Here is a 12,758-nt window from a genome sequence, read left to right as displayed (position 1 = left end):
AATTAATCGGAAGTGATATTTTTATTTATTTAAACCATTCGCCAAACCAAACCAGTCAAACATTTATTTATTCAAGACTTCTTCTAGAAAAGCTTTTGAATCGTCATAACAGTTTTAACATTTATCACCAAACATACGTAGATAGTTCTAGCTGATCAGTTCTAAACTTATTACTATTTACTATATACTAATTCTCTCGATGCATATCGACGAATCTCGATGCATACTTCAATACTGATACACAAATTTTTTATCGAGCAGAATTGAAGAATGAACTCAGTAAGAAAAGCACGAGAGGCCCAGGAGCGCCATGCAACAAGATGTCTACGAACCTGTACATAGTTAACAGGCACATATAGCCGCAATAAGCAGTTGTAATGAATCAATACAATATATTTTACTCTTATTAATAGGTATAAATTGAGTAAAATCAAATATTTAATCAAGAAAAGGCGCTTTTTTACTTACAATTGAATCTGAACGTAATGTAGGTATTTTCAGTACGCATCATTGATCATTCTGTAATATTAGATATGAACTAGACTCGATAGTTGGTAGACTTAAAATTGTTTTCGGTAGAAGTAGAATTAGTAGTAGTTAGAAGGTTTTAGATTTAGAACTTAGGATTATAATTCCGACATCATATTGTGGCTTGGTTTAGAGGTTAATTTTTACTGTAGTAATAAATTGTAACCCTGGTTGGAGCGATCCAGCTTTGAATTTTCCTTTATATACTATGAAATCAATTTAATTCTAGTTGTGTTTTTATTATTTTATAGTGCAGCAATTTTAATAGGTAAAGTTTGACTTCTGCCAGTTTTATCTTTCTATGGAGGTGACCTGCTTAAAAACATCGATGAAATTGAATGAGTCGATACGGACTTGAAATATATGAGAATTTTAAAAATTATCAGGTTAATCTGTCCCATTACATTTCTATCATTCGTTAGTTTAGGGAGTCTAATAAGACAAGTACATAATTAAATTGCATTTGTCTAGGTGTATTTTTATAGATGGTTAATAAATGTGGCGATATTTCTTCATAACTAATCAATGCATTCGATTTTATTTATCAGTTTTCGATTTTCAGAGTAACATCCCTGTTAACTGACGCAAAATTGTAACGACGTTCAGTTTTTTAGATCGGACATCATTAGTGAAAGCAAATCGTAAAATTACTCGTATCGGTCATTATTACAATAAAAATGTAATCGTGAAAAAAAGTTAAGCTATTGTGCAGTTCTAACAAAAGGAAAAATATATTATTTTAGTCCTGCCGTTACAAGGTTACGTTGGTGAATTTGTATGAAGTGTCAAATGTTACCTATTAAAATGACTACAATAATTGATATGGATAAGACCTTATATATTAATCTTTTTTATCTATCGTGTTTTTTTTTGGATTTGAACCAAAATAAAAGATGGAAGGATTAAAGTGGCTTAAAATTACTTACTTGGTATGTGGTTTATCATGCAAAGAAAAAAAACACAATTCAGATTAATCTTTCTTTATTTTCATTTAAGCATAGAATAGTACAGTATCTCAAGTCCTCCAGTCTAATTTGACAATAAGTCGCGATCACGCACAAGCAGTTCACAATGAATCGTAACAAGTAATATTATTTTATCGGCGTTTGAATACAAAATGATATACAATAAAAATAAAGAACCACACCTAAATTAAAAATACAGAGTCACAAAAATTGCATTACTTTAAACATTGGTTCGTTCACTTAAAATAATAACACAAAAGCATACTGTTTGTTCTACATAAAAATATCGGAAAGAAGTATATCTTGTACGATCGTTCCTTACAATAACATATTACCGATAATCGTTTTACATGCAATTAGTATCTTATAAACAACAATATACATTTGAAAAATTAAATTTAACAAAGTGTCACGAACGCTTCAATATAATATAGCGCCGCATTACAAAGTGTGATGTCTATAAAATTTAACGATAAGAACGCGCCAATACAAAAATAAAGTGGAATGTTATCTAACAACTAAAAGTTAATACTTAAGAGTACTTTAATAATATTTAAATACTTATTTATAGTAAAAATTATACAAAACAACAGCAGGCCCGGGCGAGGACACAACACAGACTCGGCAACGCAAGTCAGTAACCACAACATGTATAACGAACAATCACATCTGTCTCAAGCGAAACGACTGAAGACGCATTATCATAATATTTAGGGGAGAAAATCGACGCGCGTGTGAAAAAACACTAAATTATCGTGCAAAATATCTAATTGATAGGTTCATACTACACACTATTTAGAATAGTCGTGGACATTTGCGCGAACTCGCGGACCGTCACAGATTACGATATTATTCTCATATAATAGTCTTTTCCTACGTTAACAATATGATATAATAATCCAATAATTATATTATTTACGAGATTTTTTGTTAATAATTATACAATTTTAGTTTCGTATCAGTGCTCATTAATATACGGTTAATTTGTAAAATTCGTTGGCTACCTAACGAGTAACGTTCGCTATGAGAGGAGAAAAGGATCTACGAGGAAGGGATTACAATATATTATTTGGTGCAAAGTTCCGCACCGAAGTAACGTAGGGCTAAATATTACAAATGAGGTATACTTTACGACGCTAGGCTAATCGAGTAATCGTTAATTATATGAGGGTGACGTTTTCAAAGTACGATAATACTTGTACCGTAACAATAATCGAGTGATGGCTCTAAACCGGCGGTATCTAGCATTCATATACAAAATTTACACAAGCGTACGAAAGCCGTGAAAAATATTTATTTACAGTAACACCAACAATATTATCGTTCTGTATCTGTATCGAGGGCGATGTTCGATTCACTTCACTATTATGTACATTGACGATTGCGTTAATAAATATAAATGTGTAGATTTGTGACCGAATTACTCAAGATGGAAGTACAATGGCGTTTCCGCGATGTAAATGACTTAGAGCTAGAACGTGAGTCGAATGTATGACGTCACGAGTACAACGCACTACACTTAGTCTAACACTAAAGCTCTGCGGGCAAATGGCGCCGGCGCAGAGTTGTCACTACGTTTAATTCCTTACGTGCCTTCAGAGCAGAAGATCTGCCGATATACTTAAATAAATTTACATATTTTATTGCTCGTAAATTAACGTTACACATTTATACGTGACATTTAAATTTCCTATTTACCATCGCCGAGACGGGATGCGCTATATCGAATTTTATATAATAGTTTAGAGACTTTAGAGTTTTTTTTTAATTTTAGAATGTTTATATATTGTACATAATAAATGGCGTTTCTTTTAGAAAGCCGACATCGACTACGAGTAATCACAAAAATATGAACCTTATACAGTATATAACGTTATATAGTACAATTATTAACGTCAATGTTATGTACATGAAAGCGTTTCGTGCCAAAGTATGGACTTTGGTTTGTGTCAACTAACTTTACAATAATAGGAGAAAACATTATTATATTATACTAGCAAATGTGTGCGATCCTTTTGTTATTATTATTTATTAATTTTTATCATAATTACAAAAAAAGCTTCTTTATATTAGGGGAACTAGTCAACTCAAAAAAAAAAAAAATTGTAAAATAAACACTATACTTTCTAGCTAATAGTTCCCTCTTTCAAATTAAATAAGTTAAAATTGAAGTGAAAAAGGTTTTTTTATACCATTAAATAAATCTTGTGAAATATCTTTGAAATATTTTTCAATGAACTTTTACAGATCGCACACGATACATATTTATAATATATAATCTAACAATAACGTTACATCGTATGTACACAATATAGCCAATTCATATGTTTGTCTACCGCTGCCCCCAAACCCCAATTCTCAATATATTTGAGCACCAAATGCGTTGAATGCAATACAAAGTCAATTCCCTTATTTTTTCCTCATTACCGTCTTTCCCAAACATTTAGGCACCATGTTTTATTAAACATCGATACATTGGAATGTTAAAATAATTGTAAAAATAATACAAAATTGGAATACTGTTATAATACGATTAAAAATATCATAAAGTTTTAAACACTTAGTAATAATATTGTAAAATATTGAAAAAGTATTTAATGCTAATACAAGAATATAATACTTAGAAATTATTGTTATAAGTGAAAATAAACATAAGTACAAAGTCATTTTTTTATATGTCGTGTCACAAAATGTCTGCATCGAATGTAACAACGCGTCGTGATTGTTTTTTGCGTTGTGATTGATGTAATACTGGATTTGTTTGATGTGTTATATCGAGTGATTGTTGAGATGTTCCGGGTGATTGTTGAGTCACACTCAATGATTGTTGAGAAATACCGGGTGATATTTGAGTTATGTCGAATGATTGTTGAGATGTACCGGGTGATTGTTGAGTAACGCTAAAGCGTCGCGGAATGGTAGGTAATTCTTCAATTACATGGAAAGATTGTTGAGAAGTACTCGGCAATTGTTGAGTTACGCTAAAATACTGTTTCGATGTACCCGGTGATTGAGTTACACAGAAATAATGTTGAGCAGGGCTCAACGTTTGTTGAGTTACATTGAAATACTGTTGAGATACGCCAGGCGAATGTTGAGCAACGCTAAAACATTGTTGACAAAAACCGGGCGATTGTTCTAAACCACTTTGAGTTATACAAGATGATTTTTGCGTTATTTTGAACGATTGTTGAGGCGTACAAGTCGGAAGTTGAGTTGCATGTGTCGATTGTTTTGTCTGAAGTTGAGATGTACTCAACAATTGTTGAGTTTCACTCATAATTTGTTGAGTTCTAACTTTTGACTCTTGCGATGTACTCAACAATTGTTGAGTTGCGTCTTTCGATTGTTGACGCGTCGATGGATCACGTACTTCAATAGCACGTTGAGTTCCATGTTGTATGAATTGAGTGTTTTGTATATGTTGTTGAGTGACATGTTGTATTCCGTGTTGAGTGACAGTTTGCGTTTCATGTTGATTTCCATGTTTTATGTGTTGAGTGTGTTGTTGAGTGACATGTTGAGTGTGTTGAGTGTGTCGAGTGTGGTGTGCGCGAGTGCGTCAGTTGAGCGGCAAGCAGAACATGTGCTGCAGCAGCGTGGGCTTGCGCGCGGGCCGCTCCGAGCACACAGAGTCGTAGTCTGAGGACGACGACTCGCCGTACCCGTACGCCTGTAGATACAAGTATTTATTTATTTATTTAAATACTTTATTGTACTGCCAACAAAAATTACAAAAAGAAAACTTATACTAAAAGAAGACACAGCACAGATGGCGGCCTTATCACTTATAAGTGATTTCTTCCAGGTTTGATCAGATAATATAATACAAAAAGGAGGTGGGTAAAAAGTAAACGCAATAATTATGTAAAAAAATACTAATAAATCTTATATATAAAATTCTCGTGTCACAATGTTAGTCTGCATACTCCTCCGAAACGGGTGGACCGATTCTCATGAAATTTTCTGTGCATATCGGGTAAGTCTGAGAATCGGTCAACATCTATTTTTCATATGTACCACGGGCGAAGCCGGGGCGAACCGCTAGTATACTATGAATAATACATAGATATAATAATAGATATCATATATATATATACATACATATATACCTATAATTGTATATACATACCATAAGTAAAACAAATACAAGTGTGTTCATGTTAATTGTTCAAATTTATGATTTGGGTATTAAAATTTCAAAGCTTAAGGGAACGGAAAGGACTCGAGTATTTTTTATTATAACCTAGTTTTTATGGCCCTGTATTAAGAAATGTAAAATTAATTGTAAACTCAAATGCGACGTAGTTAACAACAAATTAATTAATATATTTCTTTGTTTGAATTGTTGTAATAGAGGTTAAGGTAGGTTTCGATTGTCTTGTAAAACAGTGAACACAATTTAGTAGTATTGTGGGGGTGGGATTATACCTGCTTTGGGTGGGGGTGGGATTATAACTACTGTGGGTGGGGGTGGGAAGTTACCTGCTGTGGGTGGGGGTGGGAAGTTAACTGCAGTGGGTGGGGGTGGGAAGTTACCTGCAGTGGGTGGGGGTGGGAAGTTACCTGTAGAGGGTGGGGGTGGGTTATACCTGCTGTGGGTGGGGGTGGGAAGTTACCTGCTGTGGGTGGGGGTGGGAAATTACCTGCTCTGGGTAGGGGTGGGAAGTTACCTGCTGTGGGTGGGGTGGGAAGTTACCTGCAGTGGGTGGGGGTGGGAAGTTACCTGCTGTGGGTGGGGGTGGGAAATTACCTGCTCTGGGTAGGGGTGGGAATTTACCTGCAGTGGGTGGGGGTGGGAAGTTACCTGCAGAGGGTGGGGGTGGGTTATACCTGCTGTGGGTGGGGGTGGAAAGTTACCTGCTGTGGGTGGGGGTGGGAAATTACCTGCCCTGGGTAGGGGTGGGAAGTTACCTGCTGTGGGTGGGGGTGGGAAATTACCTGCTCTGGGTAGGGGTAGGAAGTTACCTGTTGTGGGTGGGGGTGGGAAATTACCTGCTCTGGGTAGGGGTGGGAAGTTACCTGCTGTTGGTGGGGGTGGGAAATTACCTGCAGTGGGTGGGGGTGGGAAGTTACCTGCAGTGGGTGGGGGTGGGAAGTTACCTGCAGTGGGTGGGGGTGGGAAATTACCTGCAGAGGGTGGGGGTGGGTTATACCTGCTGTGGGTGGGGGTGGGAAGTTACCTGCTGTGGGTGGGGGTGGGAAATTACCTGCTCTGGGTAGGGGTGGGAAGTTACCTGCTGTGGGTGGGGGTGGGAAGTTACCTGCAGTGGGTGGGGGTGGGAAGTTACCTGCTGTAGGTGGGGGTGGGAAATTACCTGCTCTGGGTAGGGGTAGGAAGTTACCTGTTGTGGGTGGGGGTGGGAAATTATCTGCTCTGGGTAGGGGTGGGAAGTTACCTGCTGTGGGTGGGGGTGGGAAGTTACCTGCGTGGGTGGGGGTGGGAAGTTACCTGCTGTGGGTGGGGGTGGGAAGTTACCTGCTGTGTGTGGGGGTGGGACTGTACCCCACGTCTGTGGGGGTGGGAATGTACCCCACGTCTGTGTGTGTGGGCTATACCTGCTGTGTGTGTGGGTGCAGCAGACAGGCGTGTTGTCACACGCAGTCCTCGAGCGACATCAGCAGCGGGTTCACGTACTCGAAGCCTTCGAACTCGCTCTGGTCGATGTCTGCTATCTCCGTGCTGAAAGGTGTTTCATTTTTTATTACGAGAATGTTCATAGTTTGTTTAGTTTTTCATTGCAGTTTGCTAAATTATTTTGTATTTCGAAAAAATTAAGACTGTAAAATTAAATTCATTTATAAAATAGGTATTTGAGTTATATTATTGTTGGTGTAAGAGCTAGTTTTTAACCGACTTCAAAAAAAAGGAGGAGGTTATCAATTCGGCCGGTATGTTTTTTTTTAGTTTATTTAAGAGCAACTCAACTTTACTAAAAAACTAACCAAAATTATTATTTTTGGTTAAATAGAAACAACTACTAACACAAGCGGTTAAATGTTAAGTTCAAGTTTAAGTTTAATTGTTAACTTACTCATTATCAGGCGTCAAATGCACGGGCTCATCCGTGAACTCTGGCGGGAAGTTGGCGAGATCCCGCTCGCCCTCCAGCCGCGGCTTGAACGGCGGGACCACTTGCTTTTGCTCCAACTGGAATATTATTATATTGTTAGTTTATATAAATTTATAAAGAATAGAAAAAATTCGATCACGAGGCGGGACTCGAACCCGCATCCTTTCACGCCATTCCGGGGCGGATGCCTGACCAATTCAGCCACTCGTGACCCGCCAGAGCAATCGAATTTATTCTATTCTTTCAGTTTTATGTGTCTAAGGGACACACCGCGTAGTTTATATCAACCAACTGGAATAACTTCATTAAAATAAAAATTGTTACATAAAATACAAATAAATTGAGATTGCTCAGACACTTTTGATATAGTGTTCAAGGGCAGTGTACATTTGGAGGTGAAAAATTAGTTAATGCGCTTTAAGATAGTGTAAGTAAGCTTATTATCGCATTTTACTTGTTTCCAATTATAAGAGAAGACTGAAATATTTGTTTTCTTATTTAATTATTAATAGATCATTCATTTAAATTGGTTTGAAATTAACATTAATTAACCATAAAAATATTGAAATCAAATTCTGTTTCAACTGATATAAATTGAAAGAATATAGTATGAAATTTATTCCGATATGTTATATAATGACACTATTCATTATTTTACTACTAAGAGTGTTGTAGCTATTATCAGTAGGAATAATCAGCAATATTAGACGATTCGTTACGATCTGGGTTTTCTAACATTGATTTAAATTCAAATAACATTTATTAGCAAGAACGTATAGATGTTATGATTACAATGTGGCTAATATTACCCATTTGGGTGTGCAAATATTATAATTCTTAGGTATATTATAGTAAAAAAAAAAGACGGGTTGCACTCCGGGAGTGCCGGCAGAAGTGAAAACTTGATTATTAACGTGAGCATGTTTGATATCCATCCGTCTTACGCTTTTTCGATCAGGTCACGTGTCCTGACGCGAGTTTAAGATTTTATACCCATTACAGAAAAAGTGCTCAACGCCGCTAGAGAAGTTTTCACTTCAAAAAAAAAACCATAAAATCCTCACCATTTCCCACTCGATGCTCTTGAAGAAGGGATGGCTGACGATATCCAGGAACCCCCCCTCCCCACACCCGAGCCGCTCCGAAGGGCTCTTGTTGAGGAAGCCCTTCAGCACTGATGCTGCTTTCACTGAGAGGGAACGCGGTATACGGATTGTTTTCTCGAGGATCACCTGGAATTGAGATGAAGTATTTTGCATTACGAAAAAGTACACGAGAACTAGTCTTATATAATTTTGTATTTGCATAAACATAGTCCATATAACGGTATTTTTGTAATATACAAAGCATGCAATAAAACATATATTTGTTCAATGAAACATATTTCAATAAGGGCCGATTTTTCAATGCTTGGATAAAACTTATTCGTCGAATAATGTATAAAACTACCATTTTAAAAACGTATTCTAATTGCCCGTATTTGACAGTTTACGTGACATTTTAATATTATCGTGTAATACTTTATTGGACGGATACGTTTTATCTAAGCATTGAAAAATCGGCCCAAAAAAAATTGCATTAAAACAATATGGCCCGGGACTATAAAAGATTACCCAATCCCATCACATTATATTCTGCCCACAGATCAAAATAGCAGAAAGCGTCTAACAAGATATCGTTTCGCTCTACATAAGATTTGCTTCTCTGCACAAATCTGGCACAAATAGTCCTGAGCCACATAAAATTAGCTACCATTTTAGCACTAACCTGGAATAAATAGTCCTCCGTGTTCTGATCAGGGTTGTCAGCTGCATGCGAGATATCGAAGGGCGATCTGCCAGCTAATATCTCATACGTGAGCACCCCTAGCGCCCACCAGTCCACAAATAGTCCTTAGTCACATAAAATTAGCTACCAATTTATTTAGCACTAACCTGGAACAAATAGTCCTCCGTGTTCTGGTCAGGGTTGTCAGCTGCGTGCGAGATGTCGAAGGGCGACCTCCCGGCCAGCATCTCATACGTGAGCACCCCGAGCGCCCACCAGTCCACAGAGAAGCCGTACTCTTCGCCGCGGAGGATCTCCGGCGCTATGTAGTTGGGCGTGCCGCAGAATGTGGACGTCGTGTCCCCGGGACGGACTCCCTCCTGGATACGGAAAGGAAAAAATAAGTCAAATATAATGGAAATATTAGATATAGAGCGTGAATCTCTTGCATACACAGTAAAGTTAACGATAATAGGCAAAAAATTTTGAATCGGTCAAATACAGGGTACAGTTAGTTGTACTGGAAGCAAATGACTTTCAGAATGGATTTGATTGGAAAAATTATGTTAAATTCAATGCATCTCAATTATTTATAACTGCAATTTCAGTTACAGCTCTTACAATAAAAGTTCAATATAGCACAATTTACGTTTTTTTATTAAAATAAATAATAATAATGTCTCATCACAGCATGTATCACGATAGACGCGTTAAATGACGCGCTCGTGCAGCAAGTGCCACGAAAGATCTGTTAGGGGCTACACACACGTCAAGTACCACAGTCACCTTGCACATGCCGTAGTCCGTAAGTTTGATGTGCCCCTCGTGGTCCAGCAGCACGTTGTCCAGCTTCAGGTCGCGGTAGATAACTCCACGCTCGTGCAAGAAGTGTAGCGCGAGAGATATCTCCGCGGCGTAGAAACGTGCGTGCTCTTCGGGGAGACGACGCTGACGTTGCATGTGGAACCTGAAATGTATAAAGATTGGATAAAAAAAATGTGTGCGTGTACTCTTACGTATGTACACTACATACGTAAGAAGTGAAACTTCTTTATAACCTTATTTTTCAAAAAATAATTTACTATATGCAACTTTACAGAAATACGTCGAATCACGCGTAGTAGGGATAAGAAAAATGTCACGCGTAACGAAAAAATGTTAAATAAATACTAAAAATTGTTTATTTGTTTCATAACAATGTACGATAAGCTTTGAATACAATAAAAAGAAATTGCATTTAACAATGGAACGACACATTGTATCGTTTGCATTCGTTGGAACATCTGTAAAGTTTTTGCAAAAGGAAATGGTCTTTCGTTTTGGATAGCACGCAACGCGGGTTCTCCGCAAGATTAACTGCGTGTGGAACTTTAGAAAGGAACAAAAGAAGCTTTTCGCTCGGGTGGTCTAAATAAATTAACGGTTATTGTCTTGTCACATTTTAGATATAGCGCCATCTTACGGATTTTATTAATTTCAGAGCGATTTTAATGTATATTAAAACCAGAATGTATATTAAAACCAGATGGCTGATAAACATACATACATAATTTTAAATATATACTTATACAGATAAATGAACACCCGAACACAGAGCAAATATTCATGTTCATCACACAAATATTCGCCCCAGATGGGAATCGAACCCACGACCTCTGGCTTGGAAGGCAGGGCCAATACCAACCAAGCTAACCGGTCAGTCAAATAGACACTCACATCAAGTCTCCTCCCCGCACAAACTCAATGACGAAGAACAAGCGACTTGGCGTCTGGAAGCAGGAGTGTGACAAGAAAGGGGTGGTTGGAAGCCATTTCTAACACGCGCTTCACTACATAAACGATATCTCAATAAAGAAAGATGTACACTCACATCAAGTCTCCTCCCCGCACAAACTCGATCACAAAGAACAAGCGACTTGGCGTCTGGAAGCAGGAGTGTAGTCCCACAAGGAAGGGATGGTTAGACGCAGTTTCGAACACGTGCTTCTCTGTCTGCACCCAGTCGATGTCTTCATCATCTGTCACTAATGCCTTCTTGATCACCTTCATAGCGTACACGCGTTTTGTCCGCTTCAGTTCCACCATGAGCACCTGGGTTATATGGGTGGTTAGAGTTGCATTATACACTAGGATTACAATTTATATCTAATAAAAGTCGGCTAAAAGCTTTTAATACATTAAAACCTGGTTTAATATTATGGTCCGGGAGCCAGCAGCAGATTTTATGACCAAGTTCCTCTCAAGCGGTAATTAGTAAATGCATCAAAGTATTATGAAGCCTCGTGAACGTCAGCTGGAGCTCGGTTGGGGGGAAGAGCGGTTGTAGCCTCCCGTATCAGCTGACGGTTTTTCCACCAAGATACAGCCAGCTGACATATATATTTATCCACAGTTACATATAAGCTATCATCAGGTAAATTTTTGTTTGAGAGGAAATAACGGAAAATAAGTTTTTCTTTAAATTTAACTTTCATGTTCGAGACACCAGCTGACGTATAATACACCATGTTGTAACCAGCTGACTATTTTTTTTCGTTGAGATATTGGGTTAGCTACAATTTGACAATTTTTTAGCTGAGAGGAAATGAATGAATGAACGTATTTTTTTTTCCTATGTGCGTGGGAGGCTACCACCGCTCACCCCCCTAACCGAGCGCCAGCTGACGTTCACGAGGCTTTATAATACTATACCACAGTATTACAATATTATTTCCTACAGTAAGGAATCGCCTTTGATGTCGCGCGATGCCGCCGCCAGCGTAGGTACTTACGCTGCCACACGAAAATACGCTAGGGTTGCAACAAATGGGAAATAAAACAATTGTGATTTATTAATATTATGATGAAATCATTTATTCATATGTACATTCAAAATATGTAGCTGCGATTATTAAATCTGATGTAATTATTTGTTCATAAATATATAATTACCTACAGATATTGCACTGCTAAATATTATTTACGTGGACACTTAAATTATTTATTATTTTTGGATGTTCTTAATTGTATATTGTAACTAAGGAATGCATTAAAAAATAATGAGGACAACATATACATAGCTTTGATTTTAATTCAACAGATACAATTAATACAATCTTTCTGAAATATTGTTTCCTTCTGGGATTTCAATGTAGATTTACATCCGTAAACGGAACAGTTTTTGCGCGCCATAATAGAATATGTAAGTACCTATCTATACATACATATAATAAATCTGTAGAAGGGTCAATTCTGTACATTGAAAATATTGAAAAAATAAATAGCAGGGGGTGTTACTGGATCGATACCAAACCCAAATATGTGATTAAAAAAATTTTTGTCTGTCTGTCTGTCTGTCTGTCTGTCTGTATGTGAAGACATCACGTGAAAACTAACGGTTCGATTTCGATGAAACTTGGTATAATTATACCTTATTATCCTGGGC

The 12,758-nt window shown here is 37.4% G+C and overlaps 1 protein-coding gene across 7 annotated transcripts in view; it reads right to left on the bottom strand.

The window, feature by feature from the left end:
- Positions 1 to 1,492: 1,492 nt before the first annotated feature.
- The window catches only part of aPKC (protein kinase C iota type), a 193,236-nt gene continuing 181,970 nt past the window's right edge, over positions 1,493 to 12,758 (bottom strand). For all 7 annotated transcript variants that reach the window (XM_090111667.1, XM_090111662.1, XM_090111664.1 and 4 more), the window contains 7 exons: positions 11,205 to 11,425; positions 10,121 to 10,301; positions 9,502 to 9,714; positions 8,632 to 8,799; positions 7,529 to 7,644; positions 7,053 to 7,176; positions 1,493 to 5,166 (listed from right to left, as the gene is read on the bottom strand). In XM_090111667.1, coding sequence (XP_089967793.1) covers positions 7,089 to 7,176; positions 7,529 to 7,644; positions 8,632 to 8,799; positions 9,502 to 9,714; positions 10,121 to 10,301; positions 11,205 to 11,425 — 987 coding nt within the window. In that variant the 3' untranslated portion in view covers positions 1,493 to 5,166; positions 7,053 to 7,088. The remainder of the gene's footprint in view (positions 5,167 to 7,052; positions 7,177 to 7,528; positions 7,645 to 8,631; positions 8,800 to 9,501; positions 9,715 to 10,120; positions 10,302 to 11,204; positions 11,426 to 12,758) is intronic.

Source organism: Colias eurytheme, chromosome 17 (assembly GCF_061535395.1).
Source record: "Colias eurytheme isolate Ceu_HAF_F1 chromosome 17, ilColEury1 Martin Lab GWU primary, whole genome shotgun sequence".
NCBI classification, from domain to species: domain Eukaryota; kingdom Metazoa; phylum Arthropoda; class Insecta; order Lepidoptera; family Pieridae; genus Colias; species Colias eurytheme.
The sequence above is the reverse complement of the archived record's forward strand: the minus strand, read 5'-3'. Positions and strand labels throughout refer to the sequence as shown.